This window comes from Myotis davidii, unplaced genomic scaffold (assembly GCF_000327345.1).
Source record: "Myotis davidii unplaced genomic scaffold, ASM32734v1 scaffold1148, whole genome shotgun sequence".
Lineage (NCBI taxonomy): Eukaryota > Metazoa > Chordata > Mammalia > Chiroptera > Vespertilionidae > Myotis > Myotis davidii.
This window is the reverse complement of record NW_006298725.1, coordinates 59,760-76,766: the sequence shown is the minus strand read 5'-3', so window position 1 is coordinate 76,766 and position 17,007 is coordinate 59,760. Positions and strand designations below refer to the sequence as shown.

Sequence of the window (17,007 nt, the reverse complement as noted above, 5' to 3'; positions counted from 1 at the left end):
ATGCCTACAGCAGGGGAGAACCCCTACCCCTACCCAGGCTTCAGAATAGTATGCATTATGGGCATGACCCTCCAATGCACTACGCACAGACAGCTGGCAATTTTATGCCCAATGAACATTTTTATCCTCAACATTCATCTCCAAGACAAGGTCGGGGATATGGGATGCCCAGGTAAGGTTTAACCAACTTCCAAGATAATGTACTGTTTAGATATTGGAAATAATTCCTGGACATAATTACAGTAGAATTTAGAAATATCTAAAGAGTTTAGATTTCTTACAATTTCTGCCTACAGAGAGCATAGAAGATGAAACGTGCATATACTTAAATTCCTGTAAATGAATTCATTGGAAGACTCATATTCTCACAGTTCAGGGAAATATGGAACAGTTGAAGAGATGCTAGAAGATAGAATGCCATCAAGATATGAATGTCATGTATATGGCCCAATATCCATTAATAATGATAGGCCTAATGCCAGTAGTAAGGGGAGCAAAGCTCTTTTTTGTGGATGTTTTTATAAAGATGTGTTAATTCTATTTAACTACAAAGACTGCCCACTCAGACACTAGTGAATAAAGAATTCTGTTTTCCTTTCCCCTTATTCCTAGGGATTCATCTCGCTTTATAAACAGGCCTAATATGGTGGACCCTAAAGTTGGTTTTTACCCTGGCCCAGGGAAAAAGTGCTGCCAGAGCTATGATAATTTCTCCTACAGAGCTCGGTAAGTAAATTTTAAGTGTCAAAAGTCAGAGAAAATGGGTAAGTCTGTCTTCATTGCTGAGCAACAAATGTATGGAGTAAATTGTGTCAACATTGAGATGTTTGAACTGTTATTTAGAAATTAGAAACAAGTTACTACCATATTTTATCATTTTTCCCCTTTCATTCTCTGAACCACCTAAGTTCCTTTAGACGTAGTCACCGCCAGATGCATTGTGTGAATAAGGAGTGCCAATATAGCTTTGCCCCAGAAAATGGACAGATGCCCAGGGGTTTGGAAGAAACCATTACTTTTTATGAAATTGAAGAAGGGAATGAGACTGCTTATCCAACTTTACCTGTAAGTAATTTAAAAATTTACTCAAAAAGCTATTTACTTTTCTCTTTTTTTAAATAAAGGCATGTAGATAAATTTTAGCTTTTTTGTATAAATATAGCAAACACAGCCCTTCTTGGAAAACAAGACTTCATTTTAGCACTTTTAAGGAGAACTTTTGTTTTTGTCTTAGAGAAGCAGGTAGAGGTGGACAAATAATCTTGCCTATATAGGATGGGCTAATATTTTCTGTTTTCTTGATCATTATTGCCTCACACTTAATTCTAAAGCACATTAGAATTAAGAGGGAGAACTGCATGTATGTGTGTGTGTGTGTGTGTGTCTCTTTGGTACAGAATCATGGAAGGCCCTCTACAATGATTCCTCCTACTCCAACATACTGTGTTGCAAGGCGCGGACATAGCTCAGGCAAACACACTTTGAGTTCAGAGGAGGGCAATGGCCAGTGTGATAATGGTGAGTCAATTACACTTAAATGTGTTTTTTAAAGATGATTCTTGTGGCATTAGAATATCAAGGCTATGAAGTAGACCTAAAGTGTTTGTTTGGGGATCTCACTCTGTTCTGGTAGCTTGTTTTGAAAGAAGTATTAGTTTTTGTCTCAGAGTTTGCTAGGTTTTTAAAGATATCTTGGTATTTCCCAGAAGGATAGGCTTCTATTTCTGTAGGCTCTACATTGTTATAACTTATTTTCAGCTCTTTGAATAGGTTTATATAGTTAAACCTCAATATAATGGACTAATTCAGTGGAGGAGGTGTCTGCTAAAGCTGAAAGTCTGTTATATAATAAAGTAGATTTTCCAAATGCGTATGTTAAAAAATTAACAAATTAGTGTACCTGTTTTTACTTATGTAGACACATTTGTGTAATTAAAATGAAGTATGTATGAAAAGTTTAATTTCACAGAAAAGTTTTCTATATGTATTACTGTAATTTTAAATTTATATTGAATAGGTCTAGTAAATGCGTGCATTCACCAGTCACTGCAAGTAAACAAATGCACATTGGCACATCTGCTGTACACTTTAACCCCTTCCCCGGCAGAAACGTGTATACTCGTTTTCACAAAATGTTCTTTTTCAGTCGTCGACGAGTATACTAAGAAAATATGGTAAAAAAATATGGTTTATAGGAAGACGAGTTACAAACTGTTTTCATAACCAGCATCAAAAATACTATATAGAACCAAAATAAAAAAATTAGTCTGAAAAAGAAACGTTTTTAACAAAAAAATTGTTGGGGAAGGGGTTAAAATTGCTGCAGAAAGTCTCGCCATGTGACAATGAAACCAATTACTGCACATGATATGGTGTGATTATGTGCTAATCATTCACTGAACATTGCTTATGAGTGGTGACTCTTGGATTCAAATATATAGACTACTAGAGGCCTGGTGCATAAAATTCATGCACTGGGCGGGGCGGGGGAGGCACTCCCTCAGCCCAGCCTGCACCCTCTCCAATCTGGGACCCCTCAGGGGATTAGGCCTAAACCAGCAGTTGGACATCCCTCTCACAATCCAGGATTCCCAAGTGCTCGCCTGGCTGCCTGCCTGATTGCCCCTAACCGCTTCTGCCTGCCAGCCTGATCATTCCCTAACACAGTGATGGCGAACCTATGACATGCGTGTCAGAGGTGACACGCGTGTCAGAGGTGACACGCGAACTCATTTTTTTGGTTGATTTTTCTTTGTTAAATGGCATTTAAATATATAAAATAAATATCAAAAATATAAATCTTTGTTTTACTATGGTTGCAAATATCAAAAAATTTCTATATGTGACATGGCACCAGAGTTAAGCTAGGGTTTTTCAAAATGCTGTCACGCCGAGCTCAAAAGGTTCGCCATCTCTGCCCTAACCACTCCCCTGCCAGCCTGATCAACGCCTAACTTTTCCCCTGCCGGCCTAATTTCCCCCAACTGCCTTCCCCTGCAGGCCTGGTTGCCTTCAACTGCTCTCCCCTATAGGCCTGGTTGCCTTCAACTGCCCTCCCCTGCAGGCCTGGTCACCCCCAACTGCCTTCCCTTGAAGGCCTGATCGCCCCAAACTGCCCTACCCTGCAGGCCTGATCGCCCCCAACTGCCCTCCCCTGCGGCCTGATCGCCCCCAACTGCCCTCCCCTGCCAGCCATCTTGTGATGGCCATCTTTGACCACATGGGAGTGGCCATCTTGTGTGAGGGTGTGACGGTCAATTTGCATATCACGTCTTTATTATGCTATCTAATAAAGAGGGAATATGTTAATTGACTGCCACACCCTCAAAGATGGCAGCGCCCAGTCCCCTCAGCCTCATCGGGGTGGTAGGTGTGTGGCAAGGCCGGGCCCGCCCCACATGCCTGCCTCTGGTGTCCCCCAGTCCCTTCAGTCCCCCAGCCGCCCAGGGCCACCTGAGGCTCAGGTAACCAGGGCCAGCCGAGGCTTGCGCTGCCGGCAGTGGCAGCAGCAGAGGTGTGATGGGGGCATCGCCTTCCCCTGACCTCCGTGTTGCCTCCTGACACCTGAGGGCTCCCAGACTGTGAGAGGGGGCAGGCCTGGCTGAGAGACCCCCCTCCAGTGTATAAATCTCCATGCACTGGGCCTCTAGTATAGGATAGTTGTAGATATGTAATATTTATTTATGTTGGCGAAATTACGACTGTTTTTTTCAACATTTGGCCTATTCACTATAATTTGTTAAAAATAACAATGAATTAATAACAAAAAATAACCCATTAATTTAATTATAAGCAAATCTTGGATAAAATAATTTTAAAAATAACAGGGTGTTTATTTTCACATGTGACATACGGGCTGGAAATTTTGTCTGTTAAATCTGAAGTCCATTAAATCAAGGTCCACAAAATCGAGGGTTTACCGTAGTGAGTTTGAATTTGGGAGATTTCCCTGTGGAGAAGGAAAACATCTATTCCTTATTAATAAGGTATTATTCATGTTGTCCTCACGATTTGTAATAACTACTTTGGGCTTTTCATGAGACTGGCTATTTCTTAGTTTACAAGACTGCTATGAAATAACTACATTGCCCAAAGAAGTCTACTTAATCTATAAATATTACTATTCATTGAATCCTATGTACAAAGTAATTATATTTATAATTTAATATAGTACTTAAACTGTATTCCTCTGAGGAATGTGGTATTTGTATATTACATATAAGGAAATTGACTTTTGAAGGGTAAATGACATGGCCAAAGACATACATGGTAAGTGGCAAATATTTTTTTCTAACCGCTTTATTTAGATGTAATTTATATACCATATAGTTCATCTATTTAAGTGCACAACTCAGTGGTTTTTAGTATAGTCATAGAGTTGTATAACCATCACCACAACCAATTTTAGAACATTTTTATCACTCCCAAAAGAAATTCTGTATCCATTAGCAGCCACTTTCCATTTCCCTTCCCCCTCCTCTAACCCTATGGAACCACCAGTCTGTCTTCTGTCGTAATAGATTTGCCTATTCTGCACATCTTATATAAATGTCCAGATGTTATATGTGGTCCTTTGTGACTGGCAGAGATCAGTTTTAAATTTGGGTTTTTATGACTTTAAAGTTTATATATGTGCCTATATGTGCCCTCAATAGTTGTTATAGTGCCTCTTACCATGCACAGGGTATGCTTATTTTTACTATAAAATCATATATGCTTACTTAAACAATTCTGGTGGAGTTGGGTATATTAAGGAGGTAAGAGGCAGTTTGAATGACTCAATTTACCAGTCAAGTTCCTTATTTCCCTGTGATATTTTTCTTTTACTTATGTAGAAGAAAATAGATATTTCTAGGAAAAAATCTCGCACAGGGATAAACTGCGAATATTTTATATGTGCATGTGCATACATGTGAAGGATGTGTATGCTCTGCTCTTTCACTCAACATGACCCATGACCCTTTTGTCTTTTCCTTTAGCATGGTGGGCATCTTCAGATGTATTGCTCACCTGTAGTGGCATATTCAGAGTAACCAAATCTTTGTTCTCACCTAAAATTCTGCTGTCTGGAGGGGTTAATGCATGTGTGTTTGATAAGTAACATGTTTAAGAATCAAATCTAGCCGAAACCGGTTTGGCTCAGTGGATAGAGCGTCGGCCTGCGGACTGAAGGGTCCCAGGTTCGATTCCGGTCAAGGGCATGTACCTGGGTTGCACGCACATCTCCAGTAGGGGATGTGCAGGAGGCAACTGATCGATGTTTCTCTCTCATCGATGTTTCTAACTATCTCTCTCCCTTTCTCTCTGTAAAAAATCAATAAAATATATTAAAAAAAAAAGAATCAAATCCAGTTTTGAACTGTGGATTTTATTTGGTGAGAAACTGTTTAATTAAAGATTGGCATTCTCTGTGTTTCATTGGTATAGCAGTTTTAAAGAAAAGTACATCAGTGTACTGAGCCATCCTCTGAGAACAGACTGATCTTAAATGTATTATTTACCTGACAGGCTAAAAAACATATGAGGCATGATATATCCCATTGATGGCCCCCTAAACAAATTCTGGGTTATACTCAAATTATAGTCACCATTTACTATATATCAAGCATCATGCCATATTCTTTTCACTCCCCTAGGTACTATTATTCCTGCTTTATAATGAAGAAAGTGAGGCACAAAGAGGGGTATTGTTACTCAAGATTCAAATCTAGCCCTAACTCCACGCTGGTAAACTTAATCACCATAGTCTACTGCCTGACTGGAAAATTGGACACAGCTGTATTTTTCACCTCTGCCTGAACTTTAAAAACTAAGGGAATTTTCAGAGGAGAAATTCATATTGTTTACAGCCAATCTCTGGCTTCAGTATCTTTTCATTAGTACAAAAGCTCAAATCACTTGTTGCAAGGATGTATATGTTTTAGTCTTGAACCTACATATCCACAAAACTTGAGAAGAAAGCAAGTGCTGACCATCTGGCTGTGCTGAGCTAAAAAGCTCTATATAAACATACAAACATACTCTTCTGTCTTTTTTTCTAGGGGGATATCATGAAGAGTATATTTATCCTTCAGGTCAGTGAGATCTAGATAGAATCTATGACATTTATTATTGTTCATAAAATTTCAAACTATGAAATAATGCTCACTTTTGACTTTACTTTGGCAATATCCTCTAGAACCAGACTATGAAACTTCAGATGTTTATAGCACAACTGAATCTACAGCAAACTTGGTAGGTACTCTGTGTACTAGGGCCCTATTCTAAGAACTATACATATAAGTGTGTTTAAATCAGAACGATCCTATGAGGTAATCAGGGTATCATTTCCATTTTGTAGATGAAGAAATTGAGACCCAGAAATTGAGTAACTCATCCAAAATGACACCCCCTTTCTGAAATTAGTCTATTTAGAGATATTTCTAATATGCATTGATACATGAGGAAGTTCAAACATTGGCAGTGGTAATTTTAGAGGAATTTACTACGATTTTTCTATCAGTAAGAATGGACCATAAATAATTTTGCTTTGGGTATGCTACATGTGCAGCAGGAGGGCCCTGCTCAGGGACTCAGGCTGATGAAAGCTCCATCCATGATTGCCAAGGCAGGAAACAAAAGCTAGTGAATGGTGCACTAGAGATGGCATGCGTCACTTCCTTTTCCATTTCTTTTTCATTGGCCATAACATGTCCTACTAAAGAATCTAATTTCTCTGTGCCTGGAAGTAAAAGAGTTGGAAATATTTTAACAACACTAAGTAGTGTAGCATGCAACTCAAACTCCCTCCCACAGGCAGAATACTTGCTTCCTCCTCATGGGAGACAACCCAAAAATTCCATCCAGTGTAATTAAACTAACTCACTGCCCAAGGTTTCTGGGGAATCTGTGGTACTCTTTATATTGGGTCCAGGTATGACTCTTCTTGATCTGGAAGCCTAAAGTCAAAGATAAAAAGTTGTTTACCCCCACAAACCCAATTTGTAGTGGTGGAACAGGGACTGAAACATTGCAGTAAAAATTCCCACTCAGAGGGGGGAAATGGGAGAAACAGTTACTTGCCTGTAGCAATTCTGACATCGTGATAGACAGACATTGTGAGGGCCCCCAACCTGGGCATGCAGACTGTTCTCTGGAGGGGACTGGTTCATTGTTTTCTGGGGCTCTTGTTTTCTGGGACTCCCAAGTCCCTTCTGTCCTTGACCATATTTGAAGTAAGCATTGAAGAATAATCCTTGGCAGCCGAGCCACTTTCTCAGCCTGCTTTTTATTCATAGAAAATTGGGGGTCCAAGGGTCATTTTATCTCAGTTAGATGGGTTTAGTTCTGCTCATGGTTTCTCTAGCTGTGTAATTAATTATGCTGCCTCTGTTTGATTCCTATTAGTTTAATGTGTTAATATTCCTCCTAACATGTGCCAGGCCAGCACAGCCAAGGGTTCGGTGAACCTGAGGGAGGGCGGGGAAGGATTTAGGAAAGACAAAGAGAATAAGCTGGGTCTAGGTGGATCTCCTGTGCCTGCCTAAGGCCACAGAGAGAGATCCAGACAGCAAGCTGAGCCTTTATTTTATAGCCAGAGGTAAACAAGGTGTAGTGGTCACCATAGTTACAATGTTCTTGTGAGTTTCACTTGTTTTGGCAGCACTTGCTGCACTTCCCACAGCCCATTAGCTACCCAGATAGGATCTAGGGAGCATCATAAGGTACAGCTTAATTATGCTAAGAGGGCTGTGCCCTCTAAGCTGGGACTTATTTGTGGCTTTGCCATCAGGTCAGTCCGAGGCTTAACTCTATAGCCCAGTGGTTCTCAACCTTCCTAATGCTGCGACCCTTTAATACAGTTCCTTATGTTGTGGTGACCCCCAACCATAAAATTATTTTTGTTGCTCCTTCATAACTGTAATTTTGCTACTGTCATGAATCATAATGTAAATATCTGATATGCAGGATATATTTTCATTGTTACAAATTGAACAAAATTAAATCATAGTGATTAATCACAAAAACAATATGTAATTATATATGTGTTTTCCGATGGTCTTAGGCGATGCCTGTGAAAGGGTTGTTCAACCCCCAAAGAGGTCGCGACCCACAGGTTGAGAACCACTGCTATAGCCTCTCCCTACAGCTCATCCTTCTTTTATTTTTAAGCTACTATAATGAAAGTAAAACTTAAACATTGAGAACAAAACTCTGGCTATTAAAACAACAAAACAATGCCAATGCAAAACCCAAACTACAGACGTTAACATTTTAAAACTTGAACATCAAGAACAAAGCTCTGGCTATTAAAATAATAACAAAACAATACAGCAATGAGAGAGAAATCAAACTACAGACATGTTAACATTTTTAGCTACTAAATGAAAGTTTCTTTTGCTGATTTACTCAGAGTCCTTGGATTTGACTGTGCAAGACCTTACAGAAGACTGGCAGCTAACCAATGCTAGCATAGCCAGAAATGTGGTTGAGGGAGTAGTAAATTGGCTGCACTGCTCCTTCTGGAAAGATACAAAACACAACCTCTTCCCCACATCATTACTAGATCTGGTAAAAACTCTTGTCTGGTTTGTGCATCCTTCCACCAGGCTAAGTTGGCAGAGGCTATTGTACAGGAGGCCCGATGCCTTTTGGCCGCTGTACAACTCTCTGCATTGTAATTCAAAAAATTTAACCTGTAACATTCTTCTCCCCCCCTTTTTTTTGTTTTTATAGTTGCTTTTTAAGAGTATGATTGGTGCTTTCCGCTATTGCCTGAGTTCTGATCTATCACACCAGGAAGAACTTGCCAATCCTGCACTTCTTGGGGTAGCATGATAAAGGTTTACTGAGCCAGCTGGAAAGGCTACAGTGGGGTTAAGGATAAGACCCCTACTGTTTGGTGGGGTCGGGCCCCGCTTGAAGTTTCCCTGCCTAGGGGGCATTAAATTATCATCAACATCAGTCTTGGGGTGACATTCATTTACCCAATGCTTTCCTCTCCTGCATCTTGGACATAATCCAGGCTGCTTGTTTCCACTCCCTGGAGCCTGTTGACTTCCTTTTCTAGCATTGCAGTCTTTAGCAAAATGCCCTAGTTTGCCACAGTTAAAGCATCCCCCTTTCCTTTTCTGCTGACCAGTGAACAACATCTCCTTTAATGTGGCAGCTAATACTGCTCCTTGAAAGTTGGCTGGTCCAATGTCAGCACAAACACAAATATAATACTTCCATAATAAGTAGTCTCCAGGTGAGAAACAAGCTTTTGCGACAATATTAAGCCTCTGGTAACCTTCCATTATCCGTCTTAGTTCCCCTGCCACATTCATCCAGGTCTGTCCGAAGCTTAACCTTATAGTTGCTCCCTACACTAACAGTTCTTTTTAATAATAGATACACTACTTAGATTTGCTATAGTGCTTTGCTTTCTTATCTGTGTTTCTCTCTACTTGAGTATCATGAGCTTATCAGGCATCGATGGAAGAGCCATACCTTAGGATGCTTTTCCATGAGCCACTTTGTCCAAGTGCAAGTATTCACTGGGTGTTATATCCTTAGTTGGACTCTTTCTTTGATATATCTTAATGCAATTAGTTTTTAACAATGCGATTCTGGCTTTAAGGCTGAGTTTTAACTGCTCTTTGTTCAAAGCATTTATCAATTTTTATCTTCTACAGTTTGGGGTTGAAGTAGTTGCCTCTTCCTTTAAGAGCTTACAAATTCATAATCTCCATCCTAAATTAGGTTCTTAGAACAACACATTACTTCTAGTTACCAATTACTGTTTTAATCAAGCTAGGTTAGACTGCAGTAACAACCCCCCCAAATTTGAACAGCTTAACAAAGGACAGTTGCTGTCCCTAATGTTATATGTCCAATTCAAGCTTTTGTGCATCATGGTCATGCAGGGACTTAGGCTGATAGACATGAGCTTTCAGTCACATTGGGGCAGGCTAAAAATAGGAAAATTGAACACTGGCTTTTAATATTTCTGCTCTTATTTTGTTGGTCAAACATGTCTCATAGCCATACTTAACTTTAGATGAGACCAGGAAGAGCAACCTACCATGTACCCAGGGGATAACTGGAATATTTGTGAAGAACTTGAATAACTACCCTCTATTCCCTAGCTCTGATTAATTTAACTTTGGTAGCTTCATGTACTAAGTTTTTGTTTTTGCTGTTTAGGCAATACATCTTAGGAAGGTAAAGAAAACATATAATTCTCTACCTATTTTTCCTTCATTTCCTTTGCCCTTTCTAGAGAAATAGTTGTCCCTTCATTTATTACTATTCCCATATCACATGCTTTTTATACCATTTTTTTTAAATAGTCACCCAACTAAAAAAGCAAGTAAAAATTTGAACATCAGAGATGACCTTTTAATTTCAGTTGTTCCTTTTTCTTCTTGACTTCTTTTATCATGCATCCCAATACTTTCAATCTTTTCATGTTTTGTTCCATTCCCACCCTCCAGTCACCAAATGCATAGCAAGTTTCTAAGTAATTTTCTTACAGTATTCTGAGGGGAATAGACAAATGCAATACTTAAAGATTTCCAGGCACAGAGCCTTCTAAGAAAACAAATATTCCTATTCATATTTTCATGTTAATCTCTCAACTAAGTCCTTTTCTAGAATTGTTTAGCATTCACACTGGGCATTCTAAGTTAGGGCTAAAGTTTGCTTTTTGGCCGATACATTGGCTATACTTGAACACAAAATTTAGAAACATGCAATCTTAAGCCCATGTTAAATTAGGTTCATATTTGTTATAGTATGGTTCCTGCTGTTTCTCTGATTACTTCCCCCGATTCCCTCTGTTCTTATCATTATTACCAATTTTTGCTACTGGTTTGCTTGCTTGTGTGTTTGTCTTTGCTGTCATAACAATCGGAGACTTTTAAAATCATTTGTGCTTTCACAAAGATAGTCTTGAGACAGAGGGAGTGGTGTTTGGATTATACTATATCCTGCTTAGATAGGATGCAGCTGACCAGCCAATTATCCACCTTCGTCCCAAGCTACTTCTGTAAATGGAATGCGTTCTCTTAGCAAAACCATTGTTGGTGTTACTGATTTTGAAACTTTTAGGTCAAGAAAGGCCACTAAGAAAGTGTTTAAATTACAATCTTCTGTTACATTTTAGTGTCTGCACTGGGATTGGAGTTGGATGTAAATAGGAAATAGAACAGTTACCTAAATCAGGCATTGTCATTAGAGCGATACTTTTGGGAACATTATCTTTTTTTTTTAATGTCTTTGGTGAGGGGAGGAAGTGATTTTCAAGAAGCTCTTTGAAAGTATTAAAGGAACCTGGTCCTAACATCACTCCCCCTTCCAAATCGATCACTCCCCCTTCCAAATCGATCAAAAGCATTCACACCATGCATGAGCCACTATCAGGAATCCTTTCTGAGCTCCAAAACTCAGGGAACACCTTACCACCATGAAATGCTCAGAATACTCTATACTTCTCATCTGATACAAATTATTTTTGCTTCCTTGTCATTACATTTTTTTAATGTGTTGAAATCTCAATATCTGTCTCTCTGTCTCCCTCCTACTCCCTCCCCCCCACCCCCCACCCCCAGTAAGCTGCTAGAGATTAGGGTTACAAACTGCTCAGCTCTGCCTCAAGGATCTACCCCTGAGTTTACTGAGAACCGCTGATAAAGTGGATCAATTCAAGGGGGACTGAAGACCTCATCATCAGGGCAATAGCAGCAGGCATGGAGGAGAGGGTATAGATTGGAGCATTATCTTACTAGTCACTTCTCAATTTGAATATTTTCAGAACAGATCACCTTTATTTTAGGAGATGTTGAAACACAGCAGATATTTTATTGATATGTTGTTTGGTTTCTTGATTTGCCCTTACTTAACTGTATTTCTGTATTCACTAAAGTCTCTTCAGGACAGAGGACCATGTTCTATGTCTCCTCAGGACACAGTTACCTCATGCAACTACCCCCAGGAGGTAATCTTTATTGTGTTATTAAGGAGTCAGTTTTGGTGATCTGAATGGAGGAAAATGAATTTTTTTCTTTTATTCTCTTCACTCATATTTCAAAGAAGCTGCTTATATTCCTATTTTAAGTATTATACCTGTGGTTCCTTGTATAGTGATTGGTAAATTCATTCAATTAATTGAGCATCTACTATGTTCCAGTCACTGTTCTATGCACTGGCATTAGACTACTATGAACCTCTTATAATGAGTTAGTTAATATAAATGATGTCTCAAGTCAACGTCATACACTGACATTTAAATGTAAAGCTCTCCTGTAAATGGAGAGTTGGTATCAAAATGGTAGCTAAAACCATAAGAGTGGCCCTAACGGGTTTGGTTCAGTGGATAGAGCATTGGCTTGAGGACTGAAAGGTCCCAGGTTCGATTCCGGTCAAGGGCATGTACCTTGGCTGCGGGCACATTTTTTTCAATAAAATATAAGAAAAAAAATAAAACCATAAGAGTGAATAAGATCATCCTGGGAAAAGGAAGAGATAAGAGCATCTAGAACAGAGCCTATGGTTCACCAAATTTTAGGAAATGGGTAAGAGAAGCAAAAGCCAAGGAGGGCGGGGGGGAAGTAGGAGAATATATTTGGGAAACCCAGAAAGAGACTGTTTCAAGGTATCAGTTATTCCCAGGAGATCAAGCAACATGAGGACCAACAAGAGTCTACTAGGATTTTTTGCCATGGAGTCCACTGGTGACTTCAAATACAGTTTATGAGGACCAGAGGAGGTAGCAGCCATACTTCAGTGGGTAGCAAGGAAATGGAGACTGCAGTGAGGACAGTATATTCAAGAAGAGGAGTCTGTTATCATTTATTGAACACCTCTCTGTGCACAGCCCTATATTGGGTGCTGTGGCCTAATCAGAAATATAATTTGTAGTCTCAGAAAGTTTTAAAAAAATCCAAGCACCTTTTGTGTTTAAAGAAGTGTGTATAAATCTCTGTACAATATGCAGGAAACACAGAAGTCACCTGCTTGGGCAGAAGGGAACAAGGCAGATGGAGTATAGGGATTGGAGGGAAATATCATTGTTACACAATTGTTATACTTGATTTTTTTTCCCCTAGAGAAAGGGAGGGACCCTGTTTATTAACACTAGTGGACTCTGGGAATAATTTTCAAATCAGAGTGAAGAAACACGCAGAGGGCTTCACTTTTTATAACCTTCTGGGGTCTTTGTCTTGCAAATGTGGTTCCGCCCCCTTTCATAGGCTTACAGGAAGGCCCCCAGGTGTTGAGGTCCCCAGGCCATATCCGATGATCTGTCCTGGGGCCAGCAATAATGACCCCCCCCCCACTCCAGGGCAGTGCATTGTTCACAGTTTTTATGGCCTGGCAGCCTTGTAGGACCAGTTGCCTTCTCATCACCCCCTTGTATACTTGATTTTTGAATCATATTAATGTATTACCTTTTTAGAAAAAAATAATACATTAAAAATTAAAGTTCTCAAAGTAATCTGGGGTCTTCTAAAAGAAATAACTTAACCTGCCTATAGAGGGTTTACATAAAGATTGACTCCTCTGTGTTTTAGTTATCAAAATACTGGAGCCGGGTGGTGAGGGTCAATGGGGGGAAAAGGTGGAACATCTGCAATACTTTCAACAATAAAGATGTAAAAAGAAAGAAAAAACACAAAATACTTAAGAATGTATCTAACAATATAGCTGGAAAATTTGTATGCTAAAAGTGACAAAATGTTGCCGAGAGAAATTAATGACCAAAAAAATAGAGATATACAATAAAAAATACTATTTCCTGAAATTTAGGATCATATAGGAGACTAATATTGTTTGAGAAGTGGAACTTAGAATTCTAAACTTTCTTTCACACTTACAGGTGATGGTAAATTCTGCAGCAATTACAGCTTCCTGTGCCAATAATGTTCCAGTTCCAGTCTTACCTAACTGTGCAGCAACTAATCAAGCTAGTAGTCCCACTTCAGTTTCCTCACAGAAGGCTATACAGCCTTTATTTGTATCTTCACCTACACAAGGCAGGCCAGGTAGGTTATTAGTGGTTGCCTACTTTGGAAGCTTCTTTTCCTATTCATGAATATGCACACAGTAGTTCTAGTGATTAGATAGGATTACTTTCACTTCCATAATTACATTTGTTTAACCTCCTTAATAAAATACCTTCTATGGTTGAAGAATCCATAAGATTTGAGAGAACCAGGGTTTCAATGGTTGGTTGATTGGTTGGGTTTTTGTTTTTTTGCAAATTTGGCTTTGATCTGATTTTATATCTATCTCTTTACTACCCTGCTGAAAATGTAAAGGACTTGGAATAGTTTCTCAAACTTCCAGTTGAGTTTTATTATACAAGAATTAAGGTAGAAGTGTGTTCACACTTCACAGAATTAACTCCTGACAAGTTTGCTATAAAATACATTTCTATATAATGAATGATTTTCCCATGAATGTTATAAAGAATATATGTGCTAGAATTTAAGATCTGGGTTAGAATCTTGGTTTTACAACTTGACTAGCTGTGTAATTTTGGACAGGTTATTGAACCTTTTTTATCAATGAGCTTATGGGTACTGGTAGTACCAATTTCTGAAGTGGTTATGGAATTCCAATGAGATAATACAATTTAAAATTCTTAGCAGAACTCTAGGAAGGTGGTGGCAACAATAGCTTTTCAATCTGAGTCCCCCAATAAAAATTGAAATAGCAAACCAAAACCCATGGACAATACTTACAGCAAAACTAGATGGCAAGGTATCCCCATGAACCACAAATGTAAACGGGTAGGGACAAGCCACCCATCACAAGACCTGCATGCTATCAGGGTTTACGTGGGAGCAAGAAGACAGAAGCATATTGGGGATGTTGTCTAATGAACCTAAGAACAGAAGAACCCCAAAAGAACTTATAAGAATTCACTGGAAAGGGAGGCGGCCAATTTGGAAGGAGCAGCTAAGATTAGGACGGGATTTTACCTGTCCAACACTAGATGAGTGCTTTGGGTACATTATAATGGGACTGAAGGTCTTGAAGCAGTTTGACTCCTAAGAACTCTCATAACTGACCTGCCAGGTCTCCCTTTCAGGATATTATTCTTTACTGGGCAGAAACTGCTGGAAGTGGAATAAAAATGATCACAATAGGGAAAAGAGTAGGTCCAGAGTAAAGTTGGGAGGAGAACAGAGTTATGAATCCTAGAAAGCAGTGATACATTTTTTTAGCATTATATAAAATCAACAGCTAAAGAGAGCCCTGTGACATTAGAAAAGCTTTCCTATACTCTGCCCAATCCAAAAGTTTATGAAAAATAATATCACATAAAAATGAACAGCCCTAGCTAGTTTGGCTCAGTGGATAGAGTGTTGACCTGCGGACTGAAGGGTCCCAGGTTTGATTCCGGTCAAGGGAACATAGCCAGGTTGTGGGCTTGATCCCAGTGTGTGGAAGTGGGATTGCAAGAGGCAGCCAATCAATGATTCTTTCTCATCATTGATGTTTCTATATCTCTCTCCCTTCCTCTCTGAAATCAATATAAATATGTATATAAAAAATGAACAGATGAAAAGTGCTAAGGTAAAAAGTGCTAAGATGAAAAGTGCTGAAGATGTTTTAAGAAAAAAAAAAAGACTAACATCCTTATAGACAGTAAAAGCATGTCAGAAATGTGCTCACTAAACAGAACTAAACAAACTAAAAGTAAACTAACAAGTATGAGGTATCCCAAAAAACGTATACACACACTTTGAATAATTAGAAAAGCAGTGTTTACAAAAATACATTTTATTTTCTCCCTGACCCGTGTTGCTCAGTGGTTAAAGTGTGGGACTATGCACTGGAGGGTCATGGGTTCTATTCCTGGTCACTGGCACATACCTGGGTTGCAGGTCCAATCCCCACCCCTGATTGAGGTGTGTGGGGGAGGTAGTCAATTGATGTGTGTCTGTCACATAGATGTTTCTCTCTCCTCTATCTCTCTTCCCCTCCTACTTCCCTTCTACTCTCTAAAAAATCAATGGGAAAAATATCCTCACTCCTCAGGTAAGGGTTAAAATAAATATCATTTTCAAAACTGAGCTATCAGTTATTAAAGTGTGTATACATTTAACACTAGTGGACTCTGGGAATAATTTCCAAATCAGAGTGAAGACCTGGGAAACCCTGTATTTCAGGATGAGCTAAAGACATTAATAAAATAAGATATTAAAGAATAACAAATTAGAATCAGAAAAGCTCAGATGAGGTGACAGAAATGGAAGGAAGTCATTTCAGTAATGAAGACTAAACTATAAGACCATGACAAAATATATACAACAGATAATGCTTTAAGAGAAAGATGTTAAAAAAGGTGGAAATTTAAAGTGAAGAAAATGAATATAAAGATTCAAAAGTGACGTACTAAAGTTAAAGGAGATCGAACACAAGTTCCTGAAGAAGAAAACCAAAGTAAAGGAAAAGAACAAATACTGAAAACTATAATTCAGAAGACTTTCCTGAAATTAAAAAAGGTTTAAAATTACCTACTGAAATACCACTCTGCAGACTGTTTACTCAGAACAACCAACACCAGGATAGTCTAGTAAAATGGCGGTACTTGCCCTAGCTGGCTTGGCTCAGTGGATAGAGCATCGGCCTGCAAACAAGGGTCTTGGGTTTGATTCCGGTCAAGGGCACTTGCTCAGGTTGCAGTTAGATCCCCAGTGGGGTGGGGGGAGAGTGCAGGAGACAGGTGATCAATGATTCTTTCTCATCATTGATGTTTCTATTTTACCCTCTCCCTCTAAAATCACTAAAAATATATTTTTTTAAATGGATGGACCTTAAAGAACTAGAAAGTCCTTTGATTATCTATGAAAAAGAGCCTATGGAGTGTAAAAGAAATAAAATAATCATCAAAATTTATAGCAGTGCTTCATTTTGGAGTAACATTTGAGATACTAAAGGAATGTGTGAACCAAAATTTTATATTCAACCAAACTGATTTTCATGCTTAATGGGCAGTATATATAACAATTAAGAGAATATTATTCACATGAG

At 38.9% G+C, this 17,007-nt stretch overlaps 1 protein-coding gene across 1 annotated transcript in view; it reads left to right on the top strand.

Moving 5' to 3' along the window:
• Positions 1-17,007, top strand: part of ALG13 (ALG13, UDP-N-acetylglucosaminyltransferase subunit) — a 75,052-nt gene that overhangs the window by 36,464 nt on the left and 21,581 nt on the right. The window contains 8 exon segments of the mRNA XM_006774484.2: positions 1-172; positions 613-726; positions 909-1,065; positions 1,398-1,518; positions 6,042-6,074; positions 6,179-6,234; positions 11,888-11,959; positions 13,841-14,006. The exon segment at positions 1-172 is cut by the window's left edge and continues 5 nt beyond it. Of these exon segments, the coding sequence (XP_006774547.2) occupies positions 1-172; positions 613-726; positions 909-1,065; positions 1,398-1,518; positions 6,042-6,074; positions 6,179-6,234; positions 11,888-11,959; positions 13,841-14,006 (891 nt within the window).